The sequence below is a fragment of the Triticum dicoccoides genome, chromosome 5A, assembly GCF_002162155.2.
Source record: "Triticum dicoccoides isolate Atlit2015 ecotype Zavitan chromosome 5A, WEW_v2.0, whole genome shotgun sequence".
In the NCBI taxonomy this organism is placed as follows: Eukaryota; Viridiplantae; Streptophyta; class Magnoliopsida; order Poales; family Poaceae; genus Triticum; species Triticum dicoccoides.
This window is the reverse complement of record NC_041388.1, coordinates 4240433-4261350: the sequence shown is the minus strand read 5'-3', so window position 1 is coordinate 4261350 and position 20918 is coordinate 4240433. Positions and strand designations below refer to the sequence as shown.

The window sequence follows — 20918 nt, the reverse complement described above, 5'->3', positions numbered from 1 at the left end:
GTTTTGCATCCAAAATAGGTGTAGTTATCTGAATTGTATAATTTTGCGTGGAAAATATAACCATGCTCGGTCTTCAAGTAAACTTTCTTTACCTCCATAGTATGACTGAAACCTATCTTATCCAATACAAAAACTCTTGCATGGCAGGGGATATGCTAGTACAATAGTAAAAAAATATAAATTGAAGCAAATGAAGCATATGTCATGCTTAATTACGAAAAAAGACTTGTCGTTGTGACTTACTGTATCCACTTCGAAGTTCTGGTCCTGCTTGATGCTGAAGCGCCTATCATCATCTAGGAAGATTCCGTCGCACAGGCCGCGCTCGTCTTCACAGTATTTGCAAATACCGAAATCCTTTTCGTCATCAGACATTTCCTATGTTCATAGTTAAAACATTAATTGAAAATCGATCGAAGACAACTACCAGGATACTCAACACATAAATCCGGGGCACTCGATATTTCCTACATATTCTGGCACAAGTAATGCCAAAATTCACGGAAAAATCCGGCATGACCTTTGCTAAAATAGGACATATCGAGCGCCTAAAATTTGCCGGAACGGAAATGAATCAACACTCCGGCAAAACATAGGCCACTCGGAGGTGTAACCTGCAAACATGACCGGCCACTTGGATATTGAGCAACACAAGATATACATTTCAAAATATCTTATAGGACTCAAATTAGCATGCATTCAATAAGCAAAAGTAAATCATCTCATGCGTCTGTACATCATCGAATATTATCACTAATACATCCCAAATAGTGTCATACATATAACATCACCAATACAACTAAAACCCTAGCACACGACGGGTATCGGCGCGGGCGGTGGACACCCACAGAGAAAGAACCATCACGGGATCATAGCTCTAGTGAGATCCCTGGAGAACCTGCCAGGTATTGGAGAACCTGTGCTCCAACGCAAACAAGTAGCGACGGACGTGCGCGTCCTCCGCACTGACACGGTGACGCACCACCTCTGCGGGGTCCTCGAGCCTCTGGCCCGTCACTGGCCCACACGACCGCCACCAAAGAAGGTTCGGGTCAACGACGGGCTCACTCCTCACCAACCTGGGCCCCCCGGTAGGTAGCGCCTCCCAGTACCACCCCGGCGGAGCCCAGTCCCGGACATGACCCATCTGGTGACGCAGGTGTCCTCCGCCGACTCGACGACGAGGATGCGGGATAGGCATCATCAACGTGAATGCGGGAATAATTGCTTTAACTAAAAAGGTAAACTAGTTCTATTAATTTTTGTACTAAAAATAAAATAGTTGTATTAACTCAACTAGTTCAATTAAGCACTTACTATGAATAAAAATAAACTAGTTCAACTAGTTATATTAATTTTCTTACTAATTCTATTAAACACTTACTAAAAATAGTAACAAAAACTAGTTAGATGAACTCCAAAATTTAACCCTAACTGATGAACTCTAAAATTTAATGAACCCTAACTAATTTGATGAACTCTAAAATTTAACCCTAACTAATTTGATGAACTCTAAAATTTAATGAACCCTAACTAATTTGATGAACTCTAAAATTTAACCCTAACTAATTTGATGAACTCTAAAATTTAACCCTAGCTAATTCGATGAACTCTAAAACTAATTCTATTTAACAACTACTGCCATAATTAGCATCTAATTTGATGAACCCTAACTAATTAGATGAACTCTGAAATTTAACCCTAAGAAACCCTAGCTAGGCAGAGGTAGGGGAGGAGGAGGAGGGCGTGCTCACCTCTGGTGCCGGCGGAGATAGGGAGAGGGGCACGCGGCGTCGAGGTCGGGGCGGCGGGCGCATGACGGAGGGCGGCGATGTAGGGGGGGCGTCGAGGTCGGGGTCGGGGGCGGCGTCGAGGTCGCGGTCGGGGCGGGGCGGCGTCGAGGGTGTGCGAAGAGCGAAGGGTCGCGCGCGGCGGCCGACAGCGATGCAGGGCGGTGACAGCGGAGGAGTAGGATTTGGGGGAAGTGGCCGTGGGGGAAGAACGAACCGCGCGGTTAAGTTAAAAGTAGCAATAGTGCGTTCCAGGAAGTGCGCTACTGCTACGGTAGCTATAGCGCGTTTCTTAATAAGCGCTACTGCTATTCCTTCTTTTTTTATTTGCTTTCCATTTAATTTTATTTTCGTTAGCAGTAGCGCCTTTGTTCGTAAACGCGCTGCTACAAAACAAGTAGCGGTAGCGCGGTTCTACGTAGATCGCTACTACTATGTGTAGCCTATCGGCTAAGCCGTGGGAATTTTAGTAGTAGCGCTTTTGTACTCGGGCGCGCTACTGCTATAACTGTATCTGTAACGCGATTTAAAACACCGCGCTGCTGCTAATTAGCACCAACGTGCGTTTTTAGCCCGCGCTACTGCTAATGTTCTGTGTATAAGGTTTTCCCTAGTAGTGTTAGTTTGAGTTGTTACCCATGATCTATTCTTTTTCTTCTTCTTCACAGCAGCCTATTTGCTTTTCCTTAGGGGTCATGGTCCACTTGATACACACAAAACCTATGGTCCATATGCTCCCAATTTCGGCCCATATGCAGAGATTTGAGTAAGGATTTCTATCTCATCAAAATACCAAGTCAAATTTCTAGGCCCAGACTCAAAGTTGACACTTAGTGTCGATAGCAAACATCACCTCTCTTTTTTCTTATTTAAAATTACTATTGATTTTCTCTTCTCTCATCCTCTTCCTCCTATCCTGCTCGGTCGGTTGTCTTCCAAGCTCCAGGCATGCCTCATCTGACTGAATCACCACCCACACTATCTTAATTACCGCCGCCACCTCCTCTTCCCACCCTCTAACCGGAGAAATGAGTTTCTTCTCCGACCCCGGTGTCCCACCCCAAATTTTAAACTCTTCACCACAACCTAAATCTTCCACTCTCGCCTCCGTCTTAGACTCGGTCCATACTCGCCGCTGTCATCGCACGCAACTCCATGCCAACGCTATCTCTGCCTCGATGCACACCATCGAGTAGCCAGCGGTTGAGGTTGATGGCATATTAAAAAGGAAAAAAAAGATAGTTGCAAGTCATCTAGCAAAATAAATGCCAAGATAAATATTGGGACCGACTATCAGTAAGTTGCCTGAAATTTTTTTGGGTCAATAGATTTTCTGGACCGTTTGTACTCCATTGGAATATTAAGTTCCAATGGCCTCACTTCATTCTTCTTCCTTCAGCCGCCATTCCTCCTCAAGCGCTCGCCCCCAGCTCCGATGACCCGCCTTGCTGCCGCTCGCTGTGCCGTCACCTCATACGGCGAGGGCTCGGTCTAATCCAGCGGGGAATCAAAACGAAAAGACCAACCACACGCACCTGCTAACCCTCAAACTCGCCTCCGTATACGCAGCGGCGAGCCATCATCACGGGCTACAACTCGCTCCTGGCTCGGCCTCACCGGGGTCCCAGCACCTCTCTGCCGCTCGCCGCGCCGCCCTCATCTCGGCCTCTGTTCTGCGCCTTGCCTCCTCCTTCCTTTCTCGCAAAAATCGACCGCTCCAATGCAAATTCAGTTAACTTACATAGAACTATTGCGGTAAATATTACATGACGTCATGCATCCATCCTCAGCAGTCACCAACACCATGCCGTCACGCATGCTTCGAATCGGCGACGACTGAACAAGTCACCGGCCGGTCTACCTCGTCTCTGTTCTATACTCGGCTGTCAGTCTCAGAGATGCAATCCATGAGCTAAAAACAGCGACGATTGGCTAGACTGAGCTTGGCGATTCCGATTTTGCCACTGCCTTCAGAGTTAAGTAGCTCCATTTCCTTGGACAGCTCCAACGCAGACGGCGACGACGAAGACGACAACGACGACGACTACACGTTGCTTAGCTTCAACCTAAGCAGAGCACCACACGAATCATTGGCATTATATATATATGCGTCCAGGACGAGTTACAGCTTTCCATCGGGACAAGACCCACCCCAAAACACAACAACAGGAGGTCCAGTTGCAGCAATGGCGGCAATGATGGTGGAGAGGTGGGCGGGGTTCGGGTCGGCCATGGCGACCGTCATCTTCCTCTGGTCCGTGGTGCAGAACTACGTACCGCCCACCTTCCGCCTCTACCTCACCGCCTGGGCCGCCAAGGTTGCCGCCTGCTTCAACCCCTACCTTGAGATCACCATCTCAGAGTACGGCGCCGAGCGCTTCCAGCGCAGTGATTTCTTCCTCGCCGTCGAGGCCTACCTCAGCGATGCGTGCGCCCGCCGCGCACGCAAGCTCAAGGCCGAGCTCGTCAAGGACAGCAAGAACCTCCGAGTCACCGTTGACGACCACGACGAGGTCACCGACGACTTCTCCGGCACGACCATCTGGTGGTACGCCTCCAAGCGGCAGTCCAGGGCCCAAGTCATCAGCTTCTACCCCGGCGAGGACGAGCGGCGCTTCTACAAGGTCGTCTTCCACAGGCGCCACCGCGACCTCGTCGTCGACTCCTACCTGCCCTTCGTGCTCGGCGAGGGCCGTGCCGTCACCGTCAAGAACCGCCAGCGCCGTCTCTTCACCAACAACGCCAGCCGCAACTGGAACCCCTACAGCAGCAAGAGCGTCTGGAGCCACGTCGCCTTCGAGCACCCTGCCACTTTCGACACGCTCGCCATGCACCCCGATGAGAAGGAGGCCATCGTTGACGACCTCATGGCGTTCCAGGAGAGCAAGGACTACTATGCAAAGGTCGGCAAGGCGTGGAAGCGCGGGTACCTCCTTTATGGACCGCCCGGCACCGGCAAGTCCACCATGATCGCCGCTATGGCCAACTTCCTTGACTACGACGTCTACGATCTCGAGCTCTCTGCTGTCAAGAACAACACCGAGCTGCGGAAGCTCTTCATTGAGACCACGGGCAAGTCCATCATAGTCATAGAGGACATCGACTGCTCGATCGACCTCACCGGAAAACGCCGCAAGGACAAGAAGGCCTCTAGTGACAAGGACTCCGACGATGATGGCAAACCCAAGCTACCGATGGATCCAGAGAAGGACGACGCCACCAAGGTGACACTCTCGGGCCTCCTCAACTTCATTGATGGACTTTGGTCTGCTTGCGGGGGTGAGCGGATCATCATCTTCACCACCAACCACAAGGAGAAGCTCGATCCGGCGCTGATCCGTCGAGGAAGAATGGACAAGCACATCGAGATGTCATACTGCCGATTCGAGGGCTTCAAGGTCCTCGCCAAGAACTACTTAGATGTCATCAAGCATGAGTTGTTTAGAGAAATTCAGCAGCTGCTCGAGGAGACCGACATGTCACCCGCCGACGTTGCAGAGAACCTGATGCCAATGTCGAAGAAGAAAAAGAGGGACCCTGGTTTGTGTTTGTCGGGCCTCGTCAAGGCACTCAAGCAGGCCAAGGAAGATGCGGCAGCAGCAGCGGCCAAGGCGAAGGAGGAAGAAGAGGCCAGGGAGGCTGAAGCAAAGAAAGCCAAGGAGAAAGAGGAGGCGGAGGTGAAGAAAGCCAAGGAGGAAAACAAAGGGAAGGACAAAGCAGCAGAGGAAGCCAATGGAGACATCAAGGAAGGTGACAAAGTGAAGTGAAATCAAGAAAGAAAGCCAAGGAAAAAAGAATGAGCTTGTTCACTAGTGCCCGCTTGTACAAAAAGAAAATGCAGTGTTTGTTCACAGAAAATATAAACTCTCAACTGAGATATTGTGTGTTGCATCTCTCATTTGTAATATGTGCCCCCTTACCTATATAGATATTTGTTTCTTTTTGAAATGAAAGGGGTTTCCCCCCACCCCAACTTTTATTGAAAGCCAAGGCAAAACCAACGACCACAAAGACTGTTTAACAGCGCCCGGCAACAGCCTGAGAGTAGCTGCCATAGATAGAACCCAAGCATAGGTAGATCTACCCTATTACAGCAGGAGTTTTTACCAGAACAGGTTCAGGAACTAGACGCATAACCAGTAAAAGCAAAAGCCCTAGCTATGGATCCAGCTCCCCTCCTCATTTTATTCCCTCTTCACCTCCAGGCGATTCTAAGCAATTCCCCTCTTCGATGGTCCAACAGCCTTAAGCACCGGAGAAGTAGCGCACCCTGAGCTTCTGAGCATAATATTTTCCATTTCTTGATCGTCGCCCCCAACAGGTCCAAGACACACCGTATACTTCGCCATCTTCGCCCCTGGAAAACAAAATCATTCTGAATACGCCATAAGCTCCACAAGGCAGCAGCAGAAACCATATTCAAGACATCATAATGCTTCCTTCTCTTCTAGTAGGAAGATAATTGATCAAAAGAGTTAGGAACATCGATCACAAAGATATCAGCAATTAAACTCCAAACAGACTTAGCAACAATGCAGTCAAAAAATAGATGCTGGATAGATTCAGGTTCACAGCAGAAGACACAGGACATGTCCTCCACATGTCTACGCTTAGCTAAGTTATCTCTGGTTAAACTCTTGTTGTAGTAAACCAGCCAGAGAAAAACATGTATATTTGGCGGCACTTTGATTTTCCATATATCATTTTTAATGACAGAAGGAATCCCTCCAAAGTTAATAAGCTTATAGAAGGATTTGACAGAGTATTTGTTAGAAGAATCTAACATCCAAAGAGGTTGATCCGGAGAGTCAGACAGCCAAACAGTCTTAACAATCTCGGTGAGTTCCTCCCATCTTGCTAGTGTATTTTCAGTGACACACCTCCTAAATGTTAACCGCAGCTCACCATCCACCCAGACCTGAGCCAGGGTAGAGTCCTGCTGCTGGCAAATACTGTAAAGATCCCAAAAAGCAGTTTTTAAAGAACAATCTCCTGTCCAAATGTCATGCCAGAAGGCAATGCTGTTCCCATCCCCCGGGACCCATCTATAGAAATTCTTAGCAGCTGCAAGAGCCCAAGATAAACTTTTCATGAATGGAGAACCAAGAACCACCCTAGTATTAAAAAAATTAGGGCAAGTGGTGTTATATTTATATTTCAACAATTTCTTCCAATCACTGTTCCTTTCATCATACAATCTTTTACCCCATGATGCCAAGAGGGCCATGTTAAACTCTCTAAGATTGGGTACCCCCAAGCCACCAAACTCCTTTTTTCTAGAAATCAGCCCCCAGTTAGCAAGGTGGTATTTATGAGAATCCCCCATGTTACCCCAAAAGAAATGGGACATTTGAGAAGTAATCATATCAATTGCACATTTGGGAAATTTCATAATAGACATGAGATAAGCAGGAATACTAGCAATGCATGTGGTAAGCAATATAAATTTCCCTCTGTAAGATAGACATCTTCCCAACCAGCCTGAAATGTTCTTAATAATCCTATCAATAATGGGTTGAAGGTCCTCCCTCCTCAATTTTTTAAAGTGAAGGGGGACACCTAAATATTTGAAGGGGAAATCCCCTAGTTGGCAGCAGAAGACTTGAGCAAATTCATTGGACAACTGTTCAGAGATATTAATAGCATGCAAATCACTCTTATGAAAATTAATTTTTAATCCAGACAGATTTTCAAAGCATGAGAGAATCCACTTCAAGTTCTTAGCATAATCCAGAGAATTCTCTAAAAGTAAGATGGTGTCATCAGCATATTGCAGGCTGACCACACCACCAGGGAAGGCTTGTGGAAGAAGCCCACGAATCAAACCAAAACTAGTAGCCTTTTGAAGCATTTTTGAAAACACATCAGCAACCAAATTAAAAAGAAGGGGTGAATGAGGGTCACCCTGTTTCAAGCCTTTTCCCCCAGAGAACTGGGGACCATTAGAGTCATTAATCCTAACTTGAAAAGTGATGTATGGTGGAAATCACCCAATCCACCCATTTATTACCAAAGCCTCTAGAAAGAAGCATCTCTTTTAAGAAATCCCAACTAACTCTATCATAGGCTTTCTCATAGTCTAATTTAAGAATCAAGCCAGCAGTCCCAGACCTATGAACTTCATGAATGACCTCATGAGCCATAACCACACTTTCCAAGATGAATCTCCCTTTGATAAACGCAGTTTGATTAGAAGATATTAGCTTGTCACACAAGGGGGAGGCCCTAGTGGTCATAGCTTTAGAAAAAATCTTAACAGCACAATTACTAAGGCTAATGGGCCTGAAATTCTTCATGTCTCTAGCCCTAGGGATTTTGGGAATAAGAGTAATAATGGCATGGTTGAGCTTATATAAATCAAGGGTACCTCTTTCAAAGTATCTAACCATCCACATAAAGTCTTTCTTAATCAAGTCCCAAAAGGTTTGGTAAAATAAAAAGGACAGACCATCAGGGCCAGGGGCACCACTAGCATAAGAAGACATCACAGCTTGCTTAATTTCCTCCTCAGAGAATGGTCTCTCTAGGCACTCTCTATCATCAGCGCTAACCATTTCGTCCTCAGACCAGAAGTTACTATCCAAATGGATATCAGGTCTGGGTTCAAAGGCAAATAGCTTTTTATAAAAAGAGGTAGCCACCTCAAGCATCTCACTGGTCGAAGTGACCACACCATTAGGACTCTCCAACTCAGCCAGATGGTTCTTTCTATGTCTGTGATTAGCCAGTGCATGAAAATAAGCATTATTCCTATAACCTTCTAGAATTTTTCTATCTCTGGACCTCTGCCAAAGGGCAGTTTCCTCTTTCTTCCACAATTCATCTAGCTCTTTCTTAATCTCTTTCATCATGTCATACTCAGTAACAGATAGTTGATGGTTTTCAGACATGACATCCAAAATATCAAACTCCAGAAGGAGTGGCTTCTTCTTCTTTTTAAGACCAGCTTCCCTATTAATACTCCACCCTTTGATTTTCTTTCTGAGATTCCTAGTCTTAAGCATCCAATTATCAGCAGAGGATTTGTCTGAAGACACGGAATTCCAGGCTTCCATCACCATTTGATGAAAGTCTGGCTGTGAGAGCCACCACTTCTCAAACCTAAATGGTTTGGGGGTGGTTGGGGCTCTGGCACCAGTATCCAGGACCAAGGGAGCATGATCACTCCCCACCCTGGGAAGAGTCATTAGGGTAGAAAAAGGAAAATGTGTATCCCAGCTCACAGAAATGAAGACTCTATCCAGTACAGCAAAAACAGGGGAAACCTGGTTGTTAGACCAAGTAAACACCCTATTGGAGATAGAAATCTCCATCAATGCCCACCTATTGATCCAATCATTAAACAAGAAGACAGTTTGTTGATTAACCAAACCACTACTCTTATCCTTATCATTTCTAACCAAATTAAAATCTCCACAGATCATAACAGGATAAGAAGCATTAGCTATAGTATCATGTAACTCAGTGATAAAGTCAATCTTAAATTCAGGGTAAGCAGATCCATAGACCAACACCAACTGCCAAACGAATCCATCAGATTTATTCTTAACAGTAGCAATAATGGAAAACTTCTGATTAATAAAACCAACCACTTCAAAGCAAATTTTTTTGAGACCCACAAGGATCCCTCCTGCAGTATTATCAGCTGGCAGGAAGTGCCACACAAAATTGTCAAATTTATCTATAGACTTGAGGAAACCCTTAGAAATAATTTCTCTCTTAGTTTCTTGAAAACCAATAAAATCAGGATTAGATTTAGTAATAGTATCACATAGGCACTGAATCTTCCCATGCTGCCCTAAACCTCTAATGTTCCAAATAAGCCCTATCATCTAATTAATTTTGAATGGATGGGACAAGCCACAAGGCTTAACTTTAGTTAGAACCATTGGTGTTCCCCTAGAAGCATCAGCAGTGCCCACTGGTTCCAGGAGAGGGGCACCATTAGGTGTACTAACCAATTCACTGGCATCAAAATCAAGGTTATTAGGTAGCACAATTTCAGGGTTATTGTTGGCAAAAACCAAACACCTCTCCTTTTCTACCTCTATCATCTCATCAATAGTAGAGTTTTTTTGAATGTCATCCCCCCCAATCACCAAATTCATTTGACTCATCTGATTAGCAAGAATGTTTTTATCCATAGTAGAGAAGGATTTACCTTTGAACGTGGGTGGGATTTCCAGATTCTTCTTTCTTTTATATGCTGCAGCTTTTTCCATGATGTTAACATTGCCATGGCCTCTGGTAGCAGGTCTTTTAGCAACAACAGGCCCCCATCTTGACTTGTTTTCATGACCAACCTCCACACCTTTAACTTGAGCAAATGATTCCAGCAGAGATCTCTTCCATGTTTCGCTTTGGAGAATTTGGACAGCCTCAGGAGGGAGAACCCCCAACTCATCTTCTGTTTCCTCATCTTCAGAGACACACATGTCCACTGACCTTAACAGATCCTCACAATATTCCATATTCTCAGTATTCTTCTCAAGAGTCATACTGACAGAGTCTTTCTTGGTTGGAGTAGGAGTTTTGTAGATAGCATTCTTCTTTTTTTTCTCCATAGTTCAGGTCTTGCGTTGTAATCTTACTCATATGCTCAGGGGCATATCCATGTCCATCAGAAGATGAACCCTCAAGGTTGACTTTTGTCACAGCACATTCCAGAATAAATGCCTCCTGGTCAGTGTCAATATTATCATTCATGGATGCATCCACCACCCCCTGACCACCAGACCTTTTTGAAGAGTTATGTTTAGATGAGAAATTGGCCTTGTCCAGCTCATCAATAGCTAGGTCACCACCTCCTGACCCATCAGAAACATGATCACCCTGTGTTCCTTCATGCCTTTCTGTCTGATCCTCCTCATCCTTTCCCTCTTCCTCAAAATCATCTTCATCCCCATCTACATCAATGACAGAATCAGCCCCACCTGTTTGTTCAAAACCTTCCACAGTAAAGCCAAGTAGAAACAACTTCTTCTTCATCTCAATCAGTCTTTCAAAAGGAATTTTGGTGGGGTCTCTGCAGGCAATCTTGACTCTGACATTCTCAAAAAAAGTCCTGAACATCCCATTCCAATCCACATCTGTAAGGGCCCCAAACAATGAGGCAATCTGAGCAAACACTTTCCAAGTGCACCACTTTGGAGGAATCCCTTCAATCAAAACCCAAGCTTCAATCAACTCACCAAATGGCTCGCACGCACCCTTCCATTCAGTTAGAGTCACATTAACATCCTGTGGCAGGGAGAACCCAGGCAACTCAATAAGATCTTTCACTTTCTTCCAGGGAGGAAACCTGACCAAAAAGGTCTTACTAGATAAACCTCTGATTTGCCAAGGCCAATGTTTATTTTTACAGAATGTAGCAGATAATAATTCCCTCAGTTTAGTACCATCCACTTCCCCTTTCAAGATGTTAACCACTGCACAGTTCTGGAAGTTCAACCAATTGGACTCATTTGCAACAGGGACATCAACATGGTAAAAACCAAGACCTTGAGCTCCACTACCAAAGAAGGCAGCAGTAGGTTGGACCTTAGACCACGCTGCACAATTGTTGACATTATGATTCTGCTGACAGATAAAGCAGGCTTTCGGCTTCACACAATTCCCAACATAATGTCCCAGTCCACCACAGCTAAAACAAATCATGTCCTTATACTTAGGGTCAAGAACTTGTTCCACCTCAACCTCCACAGATTGGGACGACTGTACCTGAGCAGATCCAGCGGTAGAAGCTGTGGATCTGGTAGGCTTGGGAGCAGGAGCCTGCTCTTTTGTAGCAGGCATCGCTGGTTTCCTACCAGCAGGCGCGGCAGGCTTCTGCCCGGCCCCTTTGATCGGGCCAGCAGGGTGGCTGCTTCCCCCGGCACGACGATCTGCCATCTTCACCCCATGCTTAACAGCCTCGGCGAAGTAGATGGAACCAGGGCCAATCCCCTCACGGGCAACTTTGATTAGTCTGGGAGGTGGATCGAACGGCCGACGGGTTGTAGGAAAACAATCCGCAGTTGAAAAGGCTTTGTTCTCAACGAGGTCTCTCCGGATCCAGCAAAGGAACCCGGATTTTTGGTGGTCTTGAGGTTGAGAGGTAGGGTTTCTAGGGGGGCGGCGACGAGGGGGAGAGGGAATGAGCCAGAGCTGGCCAAAGTGCTCCTCAACGTTTTCTAGGGATTCGACTTTACGTAATCCCCTCGTTCTTTCCGCTTTCTCCCCAACGACACGCAACTTGACCGTGGGCCCAGGCAAGGCTGGACTCACCCCGTGGGAATGACACAGAGATCCCGTTCCAGAGGCTGGGACGGGATTTACAACCTGGCCAAGTCCCTCGCTGGAAAAAACCTCCAACGAGGTCTCGCCCGCCGCAGAAGCAGCCACAGCTTCCTTATTGCCTCGAGGAACAGAGGGAGAACCCCCGAATTTATCCCCAAATCCTGAACTAACTCGCTAGGAACCGAATCAAACTGTTCAATCAAACACACAACCTCATGCATCCCCCGGTGGCGCAATCGAAAATCCCTTAGTTTAGCCTTAAGAGCTGGATTAGCACGGAAACGCAAACCAAGCTCACCAGGCCACGGGGGAGGATCAATGGCTCGTTGATGTGTCTGCATCTGTCGGGGAAGGCGATTTACTGACGACGAGGAGGCCATACGGTCCCCGCAGGGAGGAACTCCGGTGGGATCCTGGCGATCCCCTCCCACGACGGCGGCCTGATGTTGAGCCTTGAGGGGTTCGCCGTCCTGAAGTTCTCCCAGCGGGCGGCCTGCCGCGGATCTGATGATTCCGCCTCCTGAATTGCCCAGAAGAGAAGCTCCATATCCTCGCAGCCGTCGTCTCCGGTGAATCGCGCACGCTCGACGAAGTTCGCGTGGCGGAGGATATGCATGTGGATCTCCCCCCACTCGTCGTGGTCGGGGAAGCGCTCCATCACCACCCGCCTCATCTCTCGGCGAGCCTCCGGCGAGAGCGGATCGATCTCGGGCAGCGGTGCCGCAACTGGAGGCGGAAGTGCCCGCGGCTCCGCAACCCGTGTCACCGGCACAAGCCGGCGAACCCGCATCCCGCGGCGTCGCGCTCCAGCCATACGTCTTCTCAGCTGTGGATTTGGAGCGGGGAGAGCTCGGTGCGGTGTGGGGGTGGGTGGGAAGCTGTAGATTGGGCTTTAATGGCGGCGTCGGCGCTTCGCCCGAGGGGGAGCGGGGGCGGGGAGGAGAGGGAGTCATTTCGTGCACACAAGGATACAAATTCAAGCGGCAACAGGTAGTCTATAGATATTTGTTTCATCTCTCATTTGTAATATTTCCGGCAAAACTATACAAAATGCTAACAAGACCCATTCGCTTTACCTACAACAAAATGCTAACCAGTTTTTCTATAGGGAATTAAACCTAAACGTGGCATAAGAAGCTTCCCTACAATTTCACCAACACAATATCGACACTACGCGTGACAGTGACAGAATACGCAATTAGCAATCGGAACCTACCCTGCTCCTTCATTAATTAATTGATTAAGCAACCCAAATCCGGAAGCAACCAAGTTCTGCATTTTTTCCATGCGCGCATGAAGTTACCCGGCTTTGATAGCTCATCTTCACCTGCTCCGACGACCACAACGACCGCCGGTCGCCCCTAAGTCTACTTAAGTAAATCAGCACCCAGAACTCAGGAACTATATATACACTACACACACAAATCTCCAGCGTTACATTAGCAAGAAGAGAGCTAGCCAGCCATGGTGGCGATGGTGGAGAGATGGGCGGGGTTGGGGTCGGCCATGGCCAGCATCATCTTCCTCTGGTCCATGGTGCAGAACCACGTCCCGGTCACCCTCCGCCTCTACCTCACCTCCTGGGCCGCCAAGCTCGCCGCCTGCTTCAGCCCCTACCTTGAGATCACCATCTTGGAGAACAGCGGCGAGCGCTTTCAGCAAAGCGAGTTCTTCTACGCCGTCGAGGCCTACCTCAGCGACGCGTGCGCCCGCCGCGCCCGCAGGCTCAAGGCCGAGCTCGGGAGCGACAGCAGTAACCTGCAGGTCTCCGTGGACGACCATGAGGAGGTCACCGATGAGTTCTCTGGTGTGACTCTCTGGTGGTATGCCTCCAAGAAGCATTCCAAGGGGAATGTCATCAGCTTCTACCCTGGCGAGGACGAGAGACGCTTCTACTAGGTCGTCTTCCACAGGAGCCACCGTGACCTCGTCGTCGGCTCCTACTTGCCCTTCGTCCTCGCCGAGGGCCGCACCATCATCGTCAAGAACCGCCAGCGCCGCCTCTTCACCAACTGCGGTGGTAGACGGAGGCGCTACCTTCGCAATAGCGTCTGGGACTATGTTAAGTTTGAACACCCGGCCACGTTCGACACGCTTGCCATGGACACTGACCAAAAGGAGGCCATCATGGACGACCTCATTGCGTTCAAGGATGGCAAGGAGTACTACACAAAGGTCGGCAAGGCATGGAAGCGGGGGTACCTATTGTACGGCCCGCCCGGCACCGGCAAGTAGCCCTGTGCGTTCGGTTTATTCGGTTTACATGATTCGGTTTATACGGTTTTTCGGTATGTACGGTATTAATACTTCGGTAAATACGGTATGAAATTAAAATACGGTTCGGTTTCGGTATATACCAAATTATTTCGGTATGGTTTCGGTATATACCATAAAAATCAAAGTTAACGCGAATTTGAAAATGACGTAATAATAATTTGCAAATTTATGACTCAAAACACATTCTATTTTACACAAATAGTATATGACTATATATATAAGTATATATGCATGCATTGATTCATCTGTTGATAGTTATGGACGTGCTTAGCATTTTAAAAAGAGAAAAATGACAATGTTACAAGAAAAATGTAGGTGCTTAGTAGTGAATTTGACTCATGTACAAGAAAAATGACAACTTGTACGGTTGTTCATCTCAAGAAATATAAATTTATCTTTACTTCGGTTTATTCGGTTAACCATTCGGTTTTTCGGTATATACCATAAAAACCAAAGTTCAAATCGGTATGAAAAGTTCATACCATACCGAAATCAGAAACCATAAAAACAAAAAAATCGGATCGGTTCGGTTTATTTTCGGTATGGTTTTTCGGTTCGGTTTTAAAATGCACAGAGTGACCGGCAAGTCCACAATGATCGCCGCCATGGCCAATTTCCTTGATTACGACGTCTACGACCTCGAGCTTACGTCGGTCAAGAACAATACCGAGCTGCGAAAGCTCTTCATCGAGATGACAAGCAAGTCCATCATCGTCATCGAGGACATCTATTGCTCCATTGACCTCACTGGTAAGCGCCGCAAGGGCAAGAAGGCCTCGAGTAACAAGGACTCTGACAATGAATATGAAGCGGACCCGACGGAGCCACAGAAGGACGATGAAAGCAAGGTGACGCTCTCAGGCCTACTCAACTTCATCGACGGGCTATGGTCGGCAAGCGGCGGTGAGCGGATCATCATCTTCACCACCAACCATAAGGAGAAGCTGGACCCGGCGCTAATCTGGCGGGGTAGGATGGACAAGCACATCGAGATGTCCTATTGCCGCTTCGAGGGCTTCAAGGTGCTCGCCAAGAACTACCTAGACATCGTCGAGCATGTGTTGTTCGGCGAGATCCAGCAGCTACTCGAAGAGACCGGCATGTCACCAGCCGACGTGGCAGAGAACCTGATGCCCGTGTCAAAGAAGAAAAAGAAGGACCCGAACATGTGCTTGGCAGGCCTCATTGCGGCGCTCAAACAGGCCAAGAAAGACGCCGTCGAGGCTGCGGCAGCGGCAAAGGCGAAGGAGGAAGAGGAGGCAGAAGCAAAGAAAGCCAAGGAGAAAGAGGAACCCAAGGAAGACAAATGAAAGAAAAAACGTGCCAGGAAGCCAGGTAGCCAACCAAGACATCAAACAAGTTTGCTTGCTCACTAGTGCTCGCTTACAACAACAAAAAGGATGTATAGTGTTTGTTCAAATAAATTATGTATCACTCAGCTGGAATAAAATGGTTTTGCTTTCTCTTCTCAATGGTTAATTCACACGGGAAGTTACCTTTAGAAAGTTAATATAACTGATACCAGATGCATAATTCTAACATGATACTGTTGCAAGTACACAGCGAACATTTTCCTCACTTCACTACAAAAGACAGCATTCTGGCGTATATAACCTGCCTATAGAACATGCTCGTCCCGACGAACAATACGAGCGGTACGACACACACCATGATCATGAAGGAGAGTGTGAAGCCAAGGAGAAAGGCAAATGGGGGCACAAAACAAAATATGTATCCCTCAACAAGAATAATAATAATGATGATAATTCCTGTGTATGTATGGAATAGCTACAATACGAAATGCCAACCTCTCCCCTGTCTCAAACGTACTGGGCAAAGGTAATCCACAGGATTTTTCCATGCTGTAGATTCTTCTCTGCTCCGACAGCTCCTCCTCACCTGCTCCGACAACGGCAAAGAAGAACACAAATCTGATCCGATGACGACAAAGGCAAAGTCGAACATGCTCCGATGACGACAACAAAAACGAAGACGGGCACGAAGACTCAGGTCAACTTAAGTAAATCACCCACAACTCTCCAGCATTATATATACACATATGCAGGCGCTTCCAGTGCAGATCGACCTATAGCATTCCAACAAGAAAGCCTCAAGACACAATATCAAGAGGTCCAGCCATGGCGCCCATGGCGGAGTGGTTGTCATGGTTTGGATCGGCGGTGGCGAGCGCCATCTTCTTATGGTCCATGGTGCAGAACCACGTCCCCGACACCCTCCGCCTCTTCCTCACCACCCGGGAAGCCAAGATTGCTGCCAACTTCAACCCTTACCACGAGATCACCATCTCCGAGTACGGCGCCAAGCGATTCCAGCGTAGCGAATTTTTTCTCGCTGTCGAGGCCTACGTGAGCGATGCCTGTGCTCGCCATGCATGGAGGCTCAAGGCCGAGCTCGGCAAGGACAGCAAGAACCTCCAAATCGCTGTCGATGACCACGAGAAGGTCACCGATGACTTCTCCGGAACCACACTCTGGTGGTATGCCTCCAAGCAGCAATCCAAGGCCAACGTCATCAGCATATACCCCAGCCGGGATGAGAAGCGCTTCTACCGGGTCGTCTTTCACAGGCGACACCGTGAACTCGTTGTCGGCTTCTACCTACCATTCATCCTCAGCAAGGGCCGTGCCGTCACCGTCAAAAACCGCCAGTGCCGCCTCTTCACTAACAACACCGGGCGGTAGCTGGAACCCTTACCGGGCCAAGAGCGTCTAGAGCCACATCGCATTCGAGCACCCAGCGACGTTCGACACGCTTGCCATGGACCCCGATCAGAAGGAGGCCATCATCAACGACCTCATGGCCTTCCAGGAGGGCAAGGAGTATTATGCAAAAGTCGGCAAGGCATGGAAGCGTGGGTGCCTCCTATACGGTCCTCCTGGCACTGGCAAGTCCACTATGATCGCCGCCATGGCCAATTTCCTCGACTACGACGTCTACGACCTTGAACTCACGGCCGTCAAGAACAACACCGAGCTGCGGAAGCTCTTCATTGCGACAACAGGCAAATCCATCATCATCATAGAAGACATCGACTGCTCCGCCGACCTCACCGAAAAACGCCGCAAGGACAAGAAGGCCTCTGGCGATAAGGATTCTGATGACGATGACAGATCCAAGCGATCAATGGAGCCAGAGAAGAGTGACGCTCTCTAGCCTGCTCAACTTCATCGACGGGCTGTGGTCGGCCTGCGGGGGTGAGCGGATTATCATCTTCACGACCAATCACAAGGAGAAGCTGGACCCCGCACTGATCCGGCGGGGCAGGATGGACAAGCACATAGAGATGTCCTACTGTCGCTTCGAGGGCTTCACGGTGCTCACCAAGAACTACATGGACATCGTTGAGCATGAGCTGTTCGGCGAGATCCAGCAGCTGCTCGAGGAAATCGATATGTCGCCTGCTGATGTGGCGGAGAACCTGATGCCATGTCCAAGAAGAAAAGGAGGGACCCTGATGTGTGCTTGGCAGGACTCATCGAGGCGCTCAAGCAGGCCAAGGAGGACGCAGGAGCGGCAAAGGCGAAGGAGGAAGAGGAGGCCAAGGAGGCTGAAGTGAAGAAAGCCAAGGAGATAAAGGAGGGAGAGGCGAAGAAAGACGAAGGGAAGGACAAAACATCAGAGGTAGCCAACGGAGACATCAATCAAGGTGACGAGTAGAGTTACAGGATCAGAGTGAACATGTAAACTAGTGCTCCCTGACAGACACAAACAGATGCAGTGTTTGTTCAAATAAAATATGTATCACTCAACTGGAGTAAAATAAATAAATAATATTGATTTCTCTTCTCAGAGAAATTGCCATTATAATGTTGCTATATAATACCTCCGTCCCAAAATAAGTGAAGCGGTTTTAGTTCAAATTTGAACTAAAACCAAGACACTTATTTTGGGACGGAGGCTACAATACCTAATGCTAACATGGTATTGCTGTAAGAGCACAACTCCTGTAAAGTACTCCCTCTATAAAGAAATATAAGAGTATTTAGATCACTACTTTGGTGATCTAAACGCTCATATATTTCTTTACGGAGGGAGTATGTATCACTCAGCTTTTTTCCCGATAAATATGTGTCACTCAACTGAAATACAAATATTGGTTTCTTTTTCATTTGCTTATTAACACAGGAAGTGACCATTGTATTGTTGCTATCTAAAGAGAGTGCTACAATACCAAATGCTAACATGATATTGTTACTACTATATTAAAGATACAGGAAAACTGGTTTGTATATATACATTTCCTCATTTATCTACAAAAGGGAGCAGTCTGGCATATATGACCCGTCTATAAAACTTCCTTGTTCTGATGAACAATACAAATGCTACGGCAGACCCGAAGACACAGACGCATGCCATGATCAGGAAGGAGAGTGCGAAGCAGTGCTTACCGGCACAGGCAAGCTCACCTTGCGGTGACTCCTTGTCATAAATGAACCCGACCACGCGCACCGAGAGGATGTAAGAGCCAACAGGGCTCGCGACGGCCACCGTGTTGAAGATGGTGCCAAAATGGTTTAGCCCGAATATCTCTGAAGTTATGCTCGGCATCAAAGCCCACTGAGACCCGTAGCACAAGCCGACAAGGACCGAGCCGACGTAGAGCGATGCGTGGAAACCGGAGGAGATGATGGCATGGCCTACACCCATGACCAGAAGCGTCGCTGCTATGAAGAAAGGCCTGCCCAGTCCTCGCGACCGGAGGAAGTGGTCGGAGACGTAGCCTGCGCCGAACCTCCCTGAGAAGTTCCAGATGCTCCATAGGGACACCAGAGTGCTGGTCTCCCTGCTCATGTAGCCCAGAGAGCCCCCGATCTGGCTGATGTTGTTCACCGTGGCCAACCCCGAGCCCATTCCGCAGGCCATCGCAAGGAAGAGCAGCCAGAAGTCGAGTTTGCACATGGCCTGCACCACGTTCAGGTTCTCTGCTTTGTCCGACGACATGTCCTGATTATTAGATCCCACAAGCGGTGTGCTAGAGCTGGCGTTCTCTGAATCCTGCTGCGCCGTTTCCTCATGAAGAAGTAAACCAGTTTGTTCTTCCGACGTTGGTTCTTCTCGCTGCTTCGATTCGGACCTCTGAGCCCTTACAACAATAGCCACTGGAGACATGATCAGCAGCAAGAGTATCGCGAAGCAAACACTCTGCCCAGCTGAACTTATCATGAAAACTTGGTCGCAGATTATGACAACCATCAGGAACCCAGCAACAGTAACGGCCATGAGAGAGAAAGCATCGAGGAACTTCTTGTTGTACCGCTGATGAGCGCTGTGGACGTCGACAAAGTACATGAGCAGCAACGCGATGGCTGTGGGTAGTATTGCCAGCATAAGTATGAAACTGCCGGGATCAATATGGAGAGTGCGCTGTACTTGGACCAGTATTGCGCCGCTCAAGCCTAGAAAACCCTGTTTGGAAATTAAACAGATGAATCGATGTCATAAACTGCGAAACAGAGTGTAGGTTGGGATTATTGAGAAAATAAAGTGTGTGCAATGTTGGATCCACACAAGTTCACATCATCAGAGTTATGAATACAGTTAGGCGGGAACTGAAGACAATAACACTGAAAGTTCGGGCAATTAAGACAAAAATGATAGCTCCACCTGGTGTGGTAGGTAAAGGACGAGGCCAGCGAATGAACACTGCATTATTGCCTCTCTGATGTATCTGGACCAGAAAACATTATTATGAAACAGTTCCTGTACCTACACAACTGTACTTTTCTAGAACCTGTGATGCTGCCTCCCAGGGAGCAAGGATTCCCAGAATGGTTGTGCTGGATGAATTGTACTTCTCTAGAACTGTTTGTCTCTAAGGTTGTGTTGCATCAAAATTACTCTCCTTGACTACTTTCAGCATAAATCTCTGTACTACTGTGCCACTGTGGTATGCCACCAAAACAGATTTCTGCACATAAAAATGGAACAAAACAGATCCTTTCACATGCCTCTTTTTGGTTTGTACGATTGGAGCAGACAGAGCCTGTGGATTTCACATGCTTCTTTGGATTGTTTTCTTGTTGTAACTCACAGAGCAAATTACTGATGCAGAGGAACAGAGCAGAGACTGAAAGCAGAGTAAGGGGATCGATCGGCAGCAGGTACCTTCATGATGCCGATGACGGTGCCGCGGCGGTCGGGGAAGTTCTCGACGGCGGTGACGACGTCGGCCGTATTCATGAAGGTCTGCGCCTGCGCGGCGAGCAGCATGTAGAGGCAGACGAGCGGGAGCGGGGCGGGGACGACACCCGCGACGGCGAGCCACATGGGGAGGTACCCTGCGGCGCATAGTGCGGCGCCGGTGAGGAGGACGATCCAGGGGCGTCGGCGGCCTCCCACGGGCGCCCACGCGGCAAGGAGGCCCGAGAGGACCCCGACGTTGGCGCCGACGTCCTTGAAGAAGGCGACGGCGTCGAGCGCGGACTGGTCGTAGCCCTGCGACGCCTTGAGCGCCGGTGAGTAGACGCCGAAGCAGTAGCTGCCCCCCGCGAAGCACTGGATCAGAGCGCTCGCCGCCAGCGCCGACCACCGCGTCCTGGCCGCCATCGCCGC

The 20918-nt window shown here is 48.2% G+C and overlaps 2 protein-coding genes and 2 pseudogenes across 2 annotated transcripts; 3 read left to right on the top strand and 1 right to left on the bottom strand.

Annotated features, from left to right (window-relative positions):
* The first annotated feature begins 3915 nt into the window (after positions 1 to 3915).
* LOC119298730 (AAA-ATPase ASD, mitochondrial-like) lies at positions 3916 to 5681 on the top strand. The gene has a single exon (XM_037576019.1). The coding sequence runs from the start codon at positions 3977 to 3979 to the stop codon at positions 5555 to 5557; it is 1581 nt and encodes a 526-aa protein (XP_037431916.1). The 5' UTR covers positions 3916 to 3976; the 3' UTR covers positions 5558 to 5681.
* Positions 5682 to 13532: 7851 nt separating this feature from the next.
* Positions 13533 to 15817, top strand: LOC119296762 (annotated as a pseudogene).
* A 666-nt stretch (positions 15818 to 16483) lies between these two features.
* Positions 16484 to 18024, top strand: LOC119296761 (annotated as a pseudogene).
* Positions 18025 to 18428: 404 nt separating this feature from the next.
* On the bottom strand, positions 18429 to 20912 carry LOC119298729 (protein NUCLEAR FUSION DEFECTIVE 4-like). The gene is made up of 2 exons (XM_037576018.1): positions 20472 to 20912; positions 18429 to 19772 (listed from the first exon to the last, which is right to left on the bottom strand). The coding sequence occupies exons 1-2, from the start codon at positions 20910 to 20912 to the stop codon at positions 18609 to 18611; spliced, it is 1605 nt and encodes a 534-aa protein (XP_037431915.1). The 3' UTR covers positions 18429 to 18608.
* Between the last annotated feature and the right edge of the window lie 6 nt (positions 20913 to 20918).

Excerpts from the sequence above, each read along its gene's own strand:
- LOC119298730 (XM_037576019.1), top strand. The coding sequence starts at position 3,977 with ATGGCGGCAATGATGGTGGAGAGGTGGGCGGGGTTCGGGTCGGCCATG.
- LOC119298729 (XM_037576018.1), bottom strand. The coding sequence starts at position 20,912 with ATGGCGGCCAGGACGCGGTGGTCGGCGCTGGCGGCGAGCGCTCTGATC. Across the intron at positions 19,773-20,471 it reads CCGTCATCGGCATCATGAAG|GGTTTTCTAGGCTTGAGCGG; the intron begins GTACCTGCTGCC and ends ATTTCCAAACAG.